The 17,448-nt window shown below is 40.5% G+C and overlaps 1 protein-coding gene across 1 annotated transcript; it reads right to left on the bottom strand.

Annotated features, from left to right (window-relative positions):
* Window positions 1-1,383: 1,383 nt before the first annotated feature.
* LOC135714546 (uncharacterized) lies at window positions 1,384-17,096 on the bottom strand (the record flags this gene model as incomplete). The annotated part of the gene is made up of 6 exons (XM_065237925.1): window positions 1,384-2,126; window positions 2,196-2,341; window positions 10,987-11,172; window positions 11,237-11,343; window positions 11,411-11,599; window positions 16,990-17,096. Coding segments are annotated over 6 exons (996 nt in total), but the record flags the coding sequence as incomplete, so codon positions are not given.
* Between the last annotated feature and the right edge of the window lie 352 nt (window positions 17,097-17,448).

Raw genomic sequence — 17,448 nt, 5'->3', positions numbered from 1 at the left:
CACTATTTCACGACACTTTTTTTTTATTTACGCACCAGTGTAGTTTTACGTCAAAAAGAGAACGGAAAACTACTGGGTTTTGGGCGCAAATCGAGGCTTTCCACAGTAGACACATAAATGAACAGACCATCTTTGTAGAGCAAAACTAAAGTACTACTGTGCTACCAGTTAAAGCGTCGTGCCATTATTGGAAAAGTATACGAAGCTGCCATTGTAGCCGTTTCCCCAGACACCCACAGAGCGAACGGGTTAGTCTTTACAGCGCGTAGCCTGAAGTTTATCGACAGTTTGAGGCTTCGGCTTTGTCTCATTTTGCCGCTCGGAACGACGACGATCCAGGTTAGTTCCCATCGTTAACAGTGGACCAAATCTCGGCAATACATGTCAATCCTCTAGTTTGAGGTTAGGCAGACGACGCTCATCACGATAACATCTCACGCTGGTTCCCTGTGCGAGTCACGGTAACCTTTGCCGTAGACCGATCCACTGCAAATCACGCTGGTTCCCTGGGTGAACCCAACCAGACGACCAACCAAAAGTTACACACCAAACCCACGGTAAGTTTGAGAAAATAAAAGAAATTAAATTGAATTTGTGTGCCGCTTAATCAATGAAAGTTTGGACTATTGAATAGTTATTCCCTTAATATATGTCGACCCTGAGAGTGAGATACCTCAAGCATGAACTAGCCAGTAAAAAGAAGCAAATGTAGCCCTCCCAGACGACCTCCGTGGCTAGACCATAAGTCAGGGAAACCTTTAGACTGGCCCTTCTGGCTCGTCAGTAACAAGTGGCCACCTTGGGTATATCCGGTATATCTGTGATACAAAACCAGAATTTTGTGTGTGACTACACGTTCGTATTCCAGTTACTTACTGGATTCTGTTGTTCGGTTTTTGATTGGTTCATCAACCCTATGTAGAATCCCTCTGACATTGTGATATTTACAAGATTATTGTATGATAAATCTCGATGGTATATGTTAATCCTATTTATTTTCACCTTTTCTTTCATTATTTTACATTTTTCGCTTTTGTTATCGTTATCTTAAACTTAAACTGGTCGTTAAATTTTTATTACACTTCAACCTGTGGGATTTGCTAGGAAGAATTTGAATGAACGCTTGGTTGATATTTTTACAACAAGTAGTGGGTATTTACTTCCAGGGTTGGTTATTTTCGCATAGATGGGCTGGTTCGTCAGCGTTACGATCTTAATTGTGAAATTGTCGGAAGATTATCCTTAACTAATGTGACTGAATTTGCATTGTTTAGTTTATTTTCGCTAAATAAAATAACGTTTGAAATCTTTCGTTTCTAATCTGTTGATCTGATTTTTATCAAAAGTAAAAGTTAAAACATATTTGTGTTGGGTTTTTAAGAGTATCTAGTGATAAAATTAACGTGACACGTTTCACAATTTCCAATTATTTACATCTTCCTCAAGCTATGCTTTGGAGATAGAAGGTTTTCATAAGTTCTGTTTCAGGATAGGCAAGTGAGCGATACATGCTGTAAGTGATAGACGTTTGTTGAGGAAGAAATGTTGTTTGATTTAACCCTTTCCTTGCCATGGGTTGCACAGGTGATCCACGGCCAGCCGATTTCCATAAAGCATTAGTCACATAGTCTACAATACTTCTTCAACGGTTGGGATGAACTTCTAGGTCAATATCTAAGTACACTCCGCGGATATCGATTTTGGAAGTGAGTTATGCTAAAACTCGCAGGGAAGGAAGGGGTTAAATGGTCAGTGCGATGTTTTGATTTTATTTTTATCCTTTTGTTGCCTGCATGGACGATGTGTGTAGGCAGTGCTTGGGAAGTACCCATTACGACGAAAAGTAGTGGAAGGATGTTGATGATTTACATATTGCTCGGTGGTCCTCGAGGACGGTGACCATGCAGTCCGGAGTGCCTGGATCCCGGGCGGCTGTGCACTATCGCATAATGATCGGAATCTATGGGAAGGGATCGATTTGAGTGTATCGTGCTACCCCCGCTGGTGTAGCCCTTGTTGTGACCACCATCACGACCGTGCAGTGAATAGCGCGAGCCATACTGTGAACCATGCCAACTTCGATATGGGTCATATTCTTCTATTATAGATGGTTCCTTCTCGATGATCTGTTTGTAAAAGATTGAGATTTTCAACGATAATACTCGAAATTATAACATATCCAGAAATAATGTTACCTCAGTCCTAGCACAACTGCAGCTCATAGCTGTACACAGGAAAATATTCATCAACAGCATAATCAGGAACAAGACTGCCAGAGCGATTGTTAGCCATAGCAGCCAATGTGGTCTAATACCACTTTCGTCACATAACGCCCCAAGAGCTGGAAGTTGAAATAATTAAATATCGTGTAAGTATTTAATATAATTTAACAAAAATGGGAACAACTAATATAATAATTGAGTAGAACTATAAGCGGACTTTTTACGCAACTGTGTAGGAAACACAATTTTGAAATTGAGGGAATTTGGAGAAGCTTTTGGAAAAGTCAGGAAAAACCAGAAGATCGAACCAACGATGAATAAGCAATAATGGAGAACCAGGTCAGCATGAATAATGGCTTCATTGCCACAGTGGATAAGGGAGACGTGCCATTCCTCACGATAAGCACCGTCCATCGTCGCTATTAAGCAGATATGTAGGAAGCTGATTTGTGAACGGGAAATCGACATCCGCTCTAAGAATTCGCCGATTCGGTGTCTCTCGTTGTGTTTTCTGCTGAGATTGAGCAATATTCGATACCGCGAAACATCTCCGCAGTTATGTTTTCTTTCGGCGCAGAGATGTGCGGTAATCGAAAGTTAAGAATGTAGCTCAACATTTACAATAACATTCTACCAAACTTTCATGTGCGTAGTCCACTGCAACAGCCGAACGTACGAACGAATAGGGTGACCATAGCGCATTTTAAGAAAAGGTCACAAGTTTCTATGGCTGTTTTAAATCAATAATTACGAAGAAACCATAAAGCCTACAAGGTTACTACCAAAGGCACACATCTAGGGAACTGCATGGAGAATGTTTTGTAGAACAATTAAATAAACAGAAATGAAAATTTTCAACTTAAAAACACTAAAATGTATGAAATTTCACCAGTTTTTTTGGTACTTTCAACATACTTTTCAATTTTAATGTATGATAATTAACTTTAATCGAGTTATTTTCTAAAGAGCATCGATAGCTAAGACTTTAATCTTTCATTTGGTATGTTGAAATCAGAAAACCACATTAAGATTAAAAAAATATAGCTAACCAAAGTTGGAAATACAAAAAAAAACATAAAATGTTGAATAACTCACTTAGCAGTCATTTCCGACCCTATGTTTCATGGGGATTTCTTCATAACTTTAGGAGCCCTATCTACCCTAAAAATATGTAAAACCCGGAACCAAACAACAGAAAAAAGTTAGGAAACATTTTTCGACAACGCCCAAATCTTAGGTTCTTCAACTACGCAGGGTAAAATGCCCCATCTATCATATAATATGCCCCTACGTCAAAGGTGTGTCATGCCCAAAGCGTTAATATTAGATGTTTCATACCACACTGTTTAAATATGCATCATGTTTTGCATTTATATTAATCTTGGATTTGAAGAAATGCTAAGAGGGCATTTTGCCCCGGTAGCGTTTTATACACTCCTACCCTATTTTTACGTCCGGTTGTATTCGTGCGATATATAAGAGCGTGTTAGTGAAAATCAGAGGAAAATACATAACAAGTCGGTGTCAAATATATTTTGGCAGATCTAATTTCATACATTTTTTAGGTTAGCCAGAGGAAACTAAAAATAACTTTACACGGCGTGTACGTGCGTTAAACGTCACTAATCTCTATACACCAACAAGACGTAGTGTGTATCAGCGGAGAACACTCAAAGATGCATGACTTTGCAATTTTCGCTCCACAGTGCTCAAACGGTTCCAAATCAGTTTCTGATTAGCCTCCTAATATTTAAACTCATTTGGTAAGAAACGGTTTTGGCACAAACCATTGGAACTTTATATGTAAATTACTATGGGAAAACCAAACTTTTTGTTCATTAGCTTCTAACCATTTTCCATATTCACAGAAAAAAAAGTTGTTGAATATTACATCCAAACTGCTGCAACCAGGTCAATCCATCGGTTGTGTAATATAACGTTGTACGATGTACATCGATTTTGCGAACAAAATTACATCCATTGATGTAATATTGTATCTGCTTTTTGCTATCACATCATTATTTCATACATCAGCTTGAATTACATTGATCGATAATACATTTTTTTTTGCTGTGTTGCACTGTTGAAAAGTTTTATAACTATTCTTATGGAAAATGTTCTAAGCTACAACTTTGCGGAATATCGTTTTTTCAGCCATAGTTGTTTATTAATTTATTTGATAAGGCTCAACCGAATTAACTTTACAGAGCCGAGGATTATTGGTCACTATGCAATACATCTTAAAAATATAGTCAAAAGGTACAACACAATAAACACTTTATCTTCCGCTATCCAAAAAGCCTCCTCCATCAGAACTGGAGCCGATTCCAGTAGTTGCATTGTATGGCAAATTGTTGTACGCCAACGAGGGTCAGAGCGCGTCCATTGCAGCAATGGACGCAAAACGTGGTCAGCACTCACACACTCATCGCGAAACGGTTGCTTTCCAAAGTCGACGACGCATCGACCGAAAGAACTGCTGATGAAGAACAATGAGGAGGACCACACAATGGTTGCTGCCGAGAAAACAGACGATCGCGTAGCACACATCGAGAGTGGTCTGCTTTTGTCGACAGCCGAGTGAACACTGGTTTTTTCAGCCATAGTAGCCATGATTTTTGTGCTCTTATTCTACGCGCCAGAAACACCAATATGTTGACTGCTGAACAGTTGAATGAGCATAATCATAAGAAATCAGTGACTTGAATCATTAATAACTTTTGTTCCTTACATTTGAAAAGTGATTTGCTGAGAAAATTTTCTAAAAGCACCGCATTTTTTATGTGGAAAATTGTTAGATAGATATCAATAAAAACATAAGTTTTCCCTTAGTAATTCCTATATAAACATGAAATGGTTTGTGCCAAGTCAGTTTTTCACTAAAATAGTTCAACTTTTGGGAGGCCAACCCAATTTGTAACCTTTGAGGACTGTGGAGCGAAAATTTCAATTTTTTCATCAGTCTAATGCCTATGGTATATAATTCGTGCCTGGTGGCATCACAACAGAAAGCGCTAAATTGGAACCCAGCAGGACATCGCAGCAGAGGCAAACCCATGAGCTAAAGGCGGCGGATCCTCAACAAGGAAATAAAGGACAAGACAGGAATCTGAGCTGGGCCCAGGTTAAGACAAAAGCGATAGTCGTTTAATTCATTATACATGAACAGCGTGAAACGGGGCCCAAACGTGTACGGCCTATTCAATGACACTACGAACTAGTGAGCAAAACAGTGACATTAGAGCGTAAGAATAAAAGCACTGCATACGCTTTGACGACTGTCATCGAGATGTCCTCACGGAAACGCAACTTGCTGTTTAGAATGACTCATGATTGAACTGACTCTTTACAATGGCGAGAGCAGCATGTAGTCGTACACAATTGGGTCGTACACGCGTAAAAGTTATGACTTTACACTTCTCAAGGATGCGGACACATATGGCATTTGAAGAGTATAATTTAAAAACTGAACTTGAAATAAAATCTTGTCCTAGGAACTTCTTCAATTATGTGAAAACCAAGTTAAAATCTGATAATTTTCCATCAAAGATGCATTTGGAGGCAGGTGTGAAATCGGATGATATATGCAATTTGTTTGCAAATTTCTTCCAAGAAATCTATGCTACGTTTTCAGAAGAGGACCGTGACCGTGGATATTTAGAATCTTATCCAGAATTTTCAAGTGACATCAGCGTAAGTCAAATCAAGGTTCATGATATCTTAAAGGGTTTAAACAATTTAGATGCATCTAAAGGACCTGGTCCAGATGGTGTACCGCCAGTTTTTATGAAAACTTTAGCAACTGAACTTACTGCTATATTAATTTGGACTTTCAATATGTCACTGGAATCTGGAAACTTCCCTAAAATATGGAAAAAACTCGTTTTAGTGCCTATCTTTGAAAAAAAAAAAAAAAATCTGACATACGTAATTATCGTGGTATAGCTATGATCTCTTGTATTCCGAAACTTTTCGAGACGATTATAAATGAAAAAAATCTTTCTTCAAATTAAAAACAGAATAACTACTATGCAACATGGCTTCTTTAAAGGCCGTTCAACAACTACGAATTTCGGGCGGAGACGAACCAACCCCGGGCTGAAAGTCTCCTTAATAAAGATATAAAAAAAAAACAAAAAAAAAACTACGAATTTGCTCGAATTAATTAATTATTCTTTGAATGCAACGGATAACGGAAACCATGTAGAAGTGTTGTATACAGATTTCAGCAAAGCGTTTGATCGAATTGACATACCTATGCTTCTTTTTAAACTTAAAAAAATGGGAATTCATTACGCACTCCTCAAGTGGCTTGAATCATATTTAACTGACCGCCAACAAATAGTAAAATACAAAGGAAAAACATAAAATCCCGTTGATGTCACTTCAGGAGTTCCTCAAGGCTCCCATTTAGGTCCGCCTTTATTTATTCTCTTCGTCAATGACATATGCTACATTATTAAAAAATTGAAAGTTTTAATCTATGCTGACGACATTAAACTTTTTTTTTGAAATAAAAGATGTCAAAGACATCATCACATTCAAAAAGGAAATACAGATATTCCATACTTGGTGTCAAAAAAGCCTGCTACAATTAAATATAAAAAATGTAACTCAATTACCATTAGTAGAAAACGAATCCTACCTGATATACACAGCAAAACAATAATTTTAATATCACATCAATGTGGATGCACTTCAATCGTGTCAAATATATGGAGTAATATTACTTGCCAAAAAGGACAAAATTATCATTAATACAGTGCATGAGCTGACATTACGCTGCTTTCACTGCATTTGTTTATTTTTTTGGCAAGTAATATTACACCCTATTTTCGACACGATTGAAGTGCATCAACTTTGATGTGATATTAAAATTAATTTTTTGCTGTGTAACAATCACTTTAGGAAAAGTGTGATAGAGTCAGGGATCTAGGTATTATTTTGAACTCAAAACATACTTTCACAGATCATTATAACACGATTATTAACAGAGCTAACAACCCTAATAAAAAATAACCATAAACGAACGATAACCCAAATCATTGAACTATTCCACAAATGGTTTGGATGATACCCAGAACACGGCGTTAAGCAAATTAACCATACAATTTTTATTAGGGAACATGCTTGGTTTCATAAAACGTTTCTGTTATAACTTTCACGATCCGTATACGATAAAAAACATTGTACATTGCATATGTAAGATCCTTAAATATATATACACCATCTAGGCATTTACGAAACAGAAATATATTTGCTGCAAATCGTCATCGTACGAATTATGCCAAATTTGGACCCTTGAACCAAATGATGGACAAATATAATAAGCACTGCGATAACATTGACTTTACAATGACAAAAACCAAATTAAAGCAATATTTTAATTCCTCGCATAACTAGCTAGAAGTAATTTTTTTTTAACTTGTTTTCAAGACATATTATAAAAAATATAAACAAAGACAAAATTGTAAAAATAGCACTTAAGACAACAATTGCAAAACAGTCTACACTGATTGACGACAAATAAATAAACATTAGTATGCATTCTATTTACCTGGCACCAGATAGATAGTCGCTCGAAATCAGCTTGAAGTGCGTAGCAGTCCACAATTTATTGTATCGCTCTGGAAATTTTCAGGTCATCCGCATACAATGTCTTCTTAGGGCACAGACTACCACATAGGTCATTGAAATATAATATCAATGGATCTAGATGACTTCCTTGTGGCACATCTGATGGAATCGCAAACTAACCGGATTTAGCTAGGCCTGTCATGATGGTTTGTTTGTGCAATTAATACTAACTGGGCGCAGATATATCAATCTAGAACCGTTTCTGTTACAAAGCTTTGCATAAGGGAAGTTTTGGACATTACTGTGCGCTCATATCAGCAAAATTGCACTGCAAACAAACTTAACATGACGTAAGTTCAAAGTAGCGTATTCAGTGTTTGGATTACGCCGCTACCTGAGAGCTTCAACTTAATTATAATTGCAAGAACTTTGCAAATGTTCCATGAACAGAAAATATACATATATAATATGTCTTCAAAGAAGTTAAGAGTCCCAAGAAGTTAAGAGTTGCAAGCACCTGTGGAAACATTATGTAAATTCCACTAGCAACAGAATGACGAGAACCTTCAGATCTGAGAATTTTATGGAAATTCCGAAAACATCAAGAACATCGTGAACGTTCAGAACAACATGGAAGTTTTAAGATCTTTAGGGTAGGTTCCATAGATTTCTGGAAAGTTTCGAGAACTTCAGTAAAGACTGAGAGCTTTACCCAAGTACCAATTGTCACGTTGTTTCGCCTTATTGACTATATACGGGCCTTATCAGAACATACAAACATTGGAATATCTGTTGTTCAGCTTGCTTTGGTAGAGCAGTTCTATTAAATTAAGGAAAATTGCTTCCGTTGCGAAAACTTCAGTTGAGTTTTAATATCTTAAGGGATGTTACGTAACTTTGGGCAGTTCAGGACAGTTCCATGATTATCAGGAAAATCATGGTAACTTCAGGTGAATTCTGAGCACTTTAAGGCTGTTCCATTAAATTCAGGAAAATAGCGAGAACCTTCAAGGGGTTTCAAAAAAACATGACAGTCTAAGGAACATCAGAAAGTTTAGAGAACAAGAAAATTGTTGGAAACTTCACAGAAAAACAAAAAAAAAATGTTTAAGAGGTCTTTAGAGCAGTTTTATGAATTTTAGAGCAATTCTAGCAACATTATCAGAAAAGTTAATAGTGAGAATGACAAGAGAACTTCAGGACGGTCTGCACAAATTGTAAGAACTTTGAAGAAGTTTTGAGGAATGAAAGTAAAAACCGAGGATTTTGAAGAAGTTTCATGAACAGACTACGGGATAGTAAGGAAACTTCTGTAAAATTTCGAGCGCATCTGATAGGCTTCGAGAACTTTAGGGTTGTTCCATCTGCTTCAGGGAAACTGCAGGGACTTTCAAGAAGTTATCGGAACTTCAGGTATATGTAGAGAGCTTCAGGAATGTCGAGAAAACTTCAAAGGAGTTCAGAAAACTTGAGGGAAATTGTGGAAACTTTAGAAAAGTCCCAAGAACCTCAAGAAATATAGGTCTAGAGATTATCAGGGTAGCTCAGAGATCTTAAGGCTGTCACGATAGCTTCAGGGACGTCTAGACTTTCGGGCAAGTTTAAAAACCTTGAACGTTTGTTTTGATGAATCCGGGACAACATTTTAAGATACTTTAAGAAGTTCAAGGAATTTCAGGGAAGTTCCGAACATTTTAGAAAACTCTAGGCATGTTTTGTGAATTCTAAAGAAGGTCTGAGATTTTCAGGGAAGTTTAAAGATTTTTTGGACAGTTCCATTTACACGTCGGTAGCATTGGTGCTCAGCACGGAAAACAAGATGGACGGAAAAAACAAACCAAAGGAAAAAAAAAGGACAGTTCCATTTCTTTCAGAGCAGTACCAAGAACTTCAGGAGAATTGCAAGAACTTCAGGATGGCTTTGAAAACCTCTAGGCAGTTTAATGAACCGCAAGGAAATAACCGGAACTTTACAGAAGTTTCAAGAAAGTCACGGAGTTTAAGAAAACTTAATCAATATCTTCACAGAAGATTAGATAACTACATAGAAGTTTAGAGATTTTTAAACAGTTTCATTATTTTCAGAGATGTTCAATGTATTTCGAGGAAGATCAGAGATCTTCAGAGTAGTTCCATTAATTAATTGCAGGAACTTTCAAGAAGTTCCGAAGAATTATGGAATATTCCGAGAATTGCAGGAATGTTCTGAAAATGTGGGGTCTTCAAGCAAGTTCCTAGCTAGAGAAGTTCCGAGAACTACTTGAAACATTAGGAAACTTAAGAGAAAATTCGAGAACTTCTTGAAAATTTAATAAAAACTTCAGGGAGGTTTTTTGATTTTAATGGAAGTTTCATGAGCTTAAATTAAGTATCGAAAACATCAGAAAAATTGTGGGAGCTTTAGGATAGATCAAAGAACATCAGCGCAATTAAATTATCTTCAGAAAATTTGCGTCAGCTTTTAAAAACCTCTGATGAATTCAGGTCCAGAGAACATTATTGAAGATCAGAGATCTTTAGGGCAGTTCCAATTACTTCAGGGAAGCTCTAAAAAGTACAGAAAACTCTAGCCTTTCGGGGAAGTTTAAAGATGGATTAGTATTTTTTTGGCTTTCAGCTTCCAAGAAAAAGTTTTACAGTCAACGTTCGATCCAGTGGTTGGGATCTTCATCAGGGCTAGTTCCGAATATCTGAATTTTTTTTAAGTTTAAGCAAGCAGGTGTGGTAGCTGGAGAAGTATCGGTAATCAATAAGGAAGGTGTTGAAATAGAAGCAGAATAAATAGGATTGTGAAAACATTGAAGATAAAATATCGGTAGACTGAAGCTACCGAGCGCGATAGAGCTCGTATAGGCAGAAATCTAATAATAAACGGAGACGAATTTGAGGTGGTGGATGAATTTTTATACCTCGGGTGACGTCGGCAGAGATATTCAGAAACGTTTTATTACCGGAAGTCGTGCGTACTGCCGGAATAAAATCCCGCAAACATGGTGTAGGTACATTTTGACCAAAAAGGTGGTTACGCCAAGTGAAGCAAGATCTAAAAAGTGTGGGACTCTCAAGCAGCTTCGAACTCAGTAGGTAGCGTAAAGCAGGTCAAGCCTCGAAGGCGTTTGACCAGCAAAAGATAAGAACCAACAGTCTAAAGCTCTTCAAGCATCAATCAAGTATGTATAATACTAACGTTTAGCATCAATTGGATCCAGCACAAAGACTGTAGTGGCTGCTAATAGCATTCCTTCGTCAGTTTGTCCTAACGCTCGACCAGACTTGATATAAGCGCTCGGATCTTGTGAACACATGCTATCATCTATATCAGGGCAAAGACCATTGCACTGGTCCACATCACACTGGAAGTGAACTTCCGAGCCTGAAAAGAAAGAATTTGATTCTTATATAGTGATCTACGTAGCTTCACTAGAATGTCTTCATACCATCAGGGAAGCGGAACATAGAGTTCAATGTGGCAATAGCCGTTGTTCCATTGGCAGCAGTTCGGAAGCGAGTCATGATGTATGTTCCGCTGTTCATAACAGGACATCTGAATTAATAAAGAATAATAACTAATAATGATAACGCTTTTAACACTCCATGCAATTTTGATTTACCCTCGATCATCGATTAATACGATGGTTTTGTTTTTCTTGTTAAAAGCGAAACAATTCCTCACTCGGATTCCATGAGTTCCATTCGGGTGGGTTACCTCCGCCTTAACGGTATATCTACGACCATACACAGTTTCTTGTACTCGACGGTCATTCTCGAAGAATTTGAGCGCCACAGGAGAGTTGTCGTCCCTGAGAATCGAAAGGAAGGTATATGATTAATCGTTTATCCGTGGGTTTAGGTACTTATAAATAACCATATATGCTATAGCTTTGTTCAAGATCGAAACAGATTGCAACAACTTGCAAGCTCGTTTTTGGCGTTCATTCAACAGATCCGAGCTACTTTTACTGGTGTTCATTCAGTCAAATATGAGCGACTTCGAGTAGGTAGAAACAGCTAGTGATATATGTATTGTTCGAGCAAGGTTTATCAGCTGATTCGAGATATTGCCTTACCAAGGAGGATTTTAGAAAGAAGAAGAACAATAGTCTTTTCCTATAGACAAGTTTTATAAGCAATTGAAGAAAGTTGCAAATTATTCTCTACATAGGTGTTCATTGAAACAAGCAGCTTGCAGTTGAGCGGTTCCATTTCAAATAACGATTTTTTTATCGATTGTTACCGATTAAGGCTGTGAACTATTTGCCGAGTAAAATTTAACTCGTGGTTAAAAGTAATATTTCGAAAGTTATTTTCTATGTTCGTAAATCCCTGTGCTGTCGATCGACCGATTTTCGAGAAGAACTTAGCCAAGGTTGTCGAAATTTAACTTCTTATCTTTCAGAAGTAACCAAGCTCTGATAGCAGAGTTAATCGATAATTTCTGTCAAATTTTAACCAAAAGTTAAAATAATCTACCAAATAGTTCAGAGCCTAAGCATGGTGGGTATATAAATGGTGATACAGCTTTGTCACTATATAAGCGAGGAGGTCGCGGGGGGGGGGGGGGGAAAGTGCGGTTTTAGTGCAAATTGTAAACAAACTCGGTCGCTGTCCCATACAAAAATCCAACATGGCTGAATCATGAATTTGACACATTAGAACACCTATATGTAGTCACCTTGAGCCTAAGATGAAATTTTGCACAGTTGTTTGTTATTGCCCAAAATGCCACTTTACACATTTGCTTGATTAAGGCCGGCGCACAATAGATACGTTTTCAGGTTTTTTGACAGTTAGCCCATGCATTATCTGTCAAAAACCCGAAAACGTATGCATTGTGCGCCAGCCTTTAGTATTGTACGCGAATAACTTTTTAAAAGGGCTTATGCAATAATTAAAAATAGCTACCTCGAGAACGATTTGTTTGATCGAAATGGTAAGCCAAATAAACCTCAATCATTGCGACACTACACAGCAACTGTTGTGACAGTAGACAACAGAAGCAAAGTGCGACGTTGCAGTCATTGAGGAACCGTATCGAGTCTGTCCAGATAGCGGTAACTGGGTGGCGGATAGAGCTGAGATGGCGGCTCTACAAGTTATGAGCAGATACCCTATTCAAGAAGTGGTTGCGAGCTCATACGAATGTTTCGTGATCGCCAAAATTAACGGAATATTCATATGTAGTTGTTATGTACCCCCCAGATGGACGATGGAGCAGTTCCACGAGATGCTGCATGGGTTTACCGAAGAGCTGATTGGACGACGACGGGTAGTCATCGGAGGAGACTTCAATGTTTGGGCAGTTGAGTGGCCAAGCAGATGTTCCAATGCAAGAGGGCACAGTCTGCTGGAAGCTCTGGCAAAACTGGAAGTTATGCAGACTAACGAAGGCACCAGCAGCAATTTTCGCAAAGATGGCCGGCAAACATGGATTGGAGAGTGTGCGAAGCACACACTCATAGCGACCATCAGGCGATCCGATATGGCATCGGCCAACGGAATACTGTGGCAGTACGGAGGACGAGAACTTGTGACCAGAAGTGGAAGACGAAGGCTAACGACAAGGATCTTTTCGTTGAGGCACTTCGTGTGGACAGGAACCCCGTGGTTCTGAACGTGGACGAGCTGACAGAAACGTTAGTGAGAGCTTGTGACACGACCATGCCGAGGAAACTGGAGCCAAATAACAGACGGCGTCAACTTTACTGGTGGAACGAGGCACTTAGCACCCTCCGCGCTAGTTGTCTCAGAGCCAGAAGACGTGTTCAGAGAGCAAGAACAGAAGCAGACAGAGAGGAACGATGCCCGCTGAAATGGGTCCAGAGAAGCTGAAAGTCATCGTGGAAGGACTTTTCCCGAAGCACGACCCAACAACTTGACTACACCGTACGGAGAAGGAGAGGGAGATAACGTCGAATTCACCAACGAGGAACTTGTAGCAGTGGCGAGAGGATTGAAGGTGAAGAAAGCTCCTGGTCCGGATGGAATCCTGAACGTAGAGTTAAAAGTGGCGATCCAGGCGTCCCCGGACATGTTCAGGATGGTGCAGCAGAAATGCCTGGACAAGGGTCATTTTCCTGATAGGTAGAAGATGCAGAAGCTAGTGTTGCTACCGAAACCAGGAAAACCACCGGGGGATCCAGCATCGTATAGGCCTATATGCCTGCTGGATACACTCGGAAAAATCTTGGAGAGGATCATCCTAAACAGGCTAACGAAATACACGGAGAGTGAGCACCGATTGTCGGAGATGCAGTTCGGATTCTGGAAAGGGAGATCAACGGTGGATGCAATTCGGACAGTGGTCGAGAGAGGTGAGAATGTGTCCAAGCTGAAGCGGAGAGGAGATCGATATTGCGCCGTGATAACGATCGACGTCAAGAATGCCTTCAACAGCACCAGCTTGGAGGCCATCGCCGAGGCGCTGCATAGAATGAGAGTCCCTGACTACCTGTGCAGGATCCTGAAAAGCTATTTCCAGAACCGGGTTCTAGTCTACGAGACAGACATGGGACAGAGATCGATAAGGATCACAGCGGGAGTTCCACAAGGCTCCATCCTTGGTCCAACGCTCTGGAACGGGATGTACAACGGTGTGCTAACGCTGAAGCTGCCCAAAGATGTTGAGGTCATTGGATTTGCGAACGACGTCGTCTTGACGGTAACAGGCGAGACGCTGGAAGAGGTGGAAGTGTTGTCAACCGAGGTGATCGAAATGATTGGTAACTGGATGCAAGGAGCGAAGCTGCAGATAGCCCACCACAAAACGGAAGTGCTATTGGTCAGTAACTGTAAAGCGGTACAGCGGGCAGAAATCACCGTTGGGAAGCACGCCATAGCCTCGAAGCGTGTGCTAAAATACCTGGGAGTGATGATCGATGACCGGCTAAACTTCAACAGCCACGTTGAATTGCCTGTGAAAAGACTTCGAAGGTCATCAACGAGATAGCTAGAATCATGCCGAACAACACTGGCCCCAGCAGTAACAAGAGGCGTCTTCTGGCCAGTGTGTTGTCATTGATACTGAGATATGGAAGTCCAGCCTGGGTTCCAGCGCTGGAAACGAAGCAGAACAAAAAGAAATTGAGCAGCACGTTCCGGCTCATGGCCATGCGAGTCGTGAGTGTGTACAGAACCATCTCGTCGTAAGCAGTATGCGTTATTGCCGGTATGATCCCTATCGGCACAACCCTGGTGGAGGACAGCGAGTGCTACATGCGGAGAGAAGCCGGAAGAGTACGGAAAGTTGTGAGAGTGGAATCATTGGCTAAGTGGCAACAGGAGTGGAACACTACGGAGAACGGTAGATGGACACATAGACTAATACCGATTCTTTCGACCTGGGTGAACAGAAAATACCGAGAAGTCAACTTCCACCTAACGCAGTCCCTTTCTGGTCACGGCTGCTTCAGGAAATACCTGCATCGGTTTGGACACGCAGCGCCACCTCTCTGTCCGGAGTGTGGCAACGTCGAAGAAACGCCGGAGCGTGTGGTCTTCGGCTGTCCAAGGTTCGAAGAAGTGCGAAGGGAGATGCCCGTGCTTAACGTGGAGAATGTTGTCGTTGAAATATGTCGAGAGAAGGGCACTTGGAATGCCGTCAGCAGGGCAGTCACGCAGATTATGTCGGAGCTAAAGCGTAAATGGAGAGAATAGCAGCGATCTAGCAACGCCAGCTAGCGCTAAAGGCCCACGCACATTAGATCCGGATCGGACGCGTTGCGGCAAAGTGACAGCTGAATCCATTGTCTAACTGTCAAATTTACGTCAACGCAACGCAAACGGATCTAATGTGGGTGGCCCTTAAGAGTACGACAAGTGCATGAGCACAGCCACCCCCCTAAGTAGTCGCTTCACAGTGGTCCCGAGGGGATCCAGGCAGAGGCCAGAACGCAATAGCCAGAATCATGCCGCCCAATTCTGGTCCAAGCAGCAGCAAGAGGCGTCTTCTGGTTAGTGTGTCCTCATCGATACTAAGGTACGGAGGTCCAGCCTGGATTGAAGCGCTGAAAACGAAGCAGAATCAAAGGAAATTGAGCAGTACGTTACGGCTCATGGCCATGCGAGTTTGAATGCGTACATAACCATTTCGATGGAGGCAGTATGCATTATCGCCGGTATGATACCAATCGGCATCACCTTGGCGGAGGACTACGAGTGCCATATGACGAGAGAAACCAGAGGAGTACGAAAAATGGTAAGAACGGAGTCGATGGCTAAGTGGCAGCAGGAGTGGGATGCAGTAGAGAAAGGTAAATGGACACACAGGCTAATACCGACTCTTTCGACCTGGGTGATCAGGAAGCATGGAGAAGTAAACTTCCACTTGACGCAGCTCCTGTCTGGTCATGGCTGCTTCAGGAAGTACCTGCATCGGTTCGGACACACAACGTCACCCTTCTGTCCGGAGTGTGGGAATGTGGAAGAATCACCAGAGCACGTGGTCTTCGAATGTCCTAGATTTGATGATGTGCGAGAGGATATGCTCGCCCTTAGCACGGAGAATGTCGTCGAAGAAATGTGTCGAGAGGAGGGCACCTTTAACGCCGTCAGCAGAGCAGTAACTCAGATCATGTCAGCGCTGCAGCGAAAATGGCGAGAAGACCAACTAGAAAGTAGTAATGTGCTCACACAAGTGCGAACTGAAAGCCGAAGCAGGGAGAACTCTCCGTCAGAGTAGGCTGAATCCACCACCGGGGATAACCGAGTAGAACGTGACGCTGGAAGCTAAATGGCTCACAAATCTGAGAGACGATCAGCGAACTGGAAGCGCCAATTAGCTGAGGTAAAGTGAGGTGCGTAATGGACGGCCCCTCCGAAGTAATACGACAAGTGGTTCCGGGGGAAAAGGGCAAGGCATCCAAGGAGGTTTTAGTGCGGTAAGAATCCCACACACCCTGTCACCGTGACTGTGCGCCCTTGCCAAAAAAAAAACAAAAAACAAAGTAAATGAGGAAAGCCGAATATTTGATTTTTACATGAAAGAAATTTCTTGTACTTCTCTTGGGTTATTAATTTTATAATAGTATGGAGTATATAACAAAAACCTTCTACAACAATGCCTTAATTAAAGTGAATGATTATTGTGTTTGAGACGGTGCAGTTGTATTAAAGTGAGAGGAAAAGCCATTAATAGTTGTACTATATTGCAACCTACAGTCAGATGAGCCCCAATGAAGCTTTGATGCCTTACCTTGCGAATCCAGTTTTACCACAAGTGATAACGTAAAATTTGTCATCGGCCAGCTCCAGCGTTTTATGCACTCGTACGGCCAATTGGACAGAACGCTCCTCGGAACGCTGTGGGCAAGAGAAAATGAAACGAATAAAGAAAAGAATTGACAATCATTAACAGTTCGTTTGGAAGGATAGGTACACCGAAAAAAGTTTGCATATAGTTACCATTGGGAACGCACATGATATTTTTCCAATAACAAAACTAATGATTTTTATCTGAAATTCACATAACATTCATATGATCACATGAATTCTATGTGATAAATCACATAAATTTCATTGCACACATAAAGTTCATGTGATTTTGTAGTGCGATTCCCAATTATGAGATCACATGAAAGTTATGTGAAATTCTAATGGATATTTTCCATCGGAAATGTGATTTATTTTTTGAGTGTAGGATACAAGATGCGAT

Source organism: Ochlerotatus camptorhynchus, unplaced genomic scaffold (assembly GCF_037179485.1).
Source record: "Ochlerotatus camptorhynchus isolate MF236.1 unplaced genomic scaffold, CSIRO-AGI_Acam_v1.1 ptg000660l, whole genome shotgun sequence".
In the NCBI taxonomy this organism is placed as follows: domain Eukaryota; kingdom Metazoa; phylum Arthropoda; class Insecta; order Diptera; family Culicidae; genus Ochlerotatus; species Ochlerotatus camptorhynchus.
Note: the sequence above shows the minus strand (reverse complement) of the source record. Positions and strands in the feature narration are given on the sequence as shown.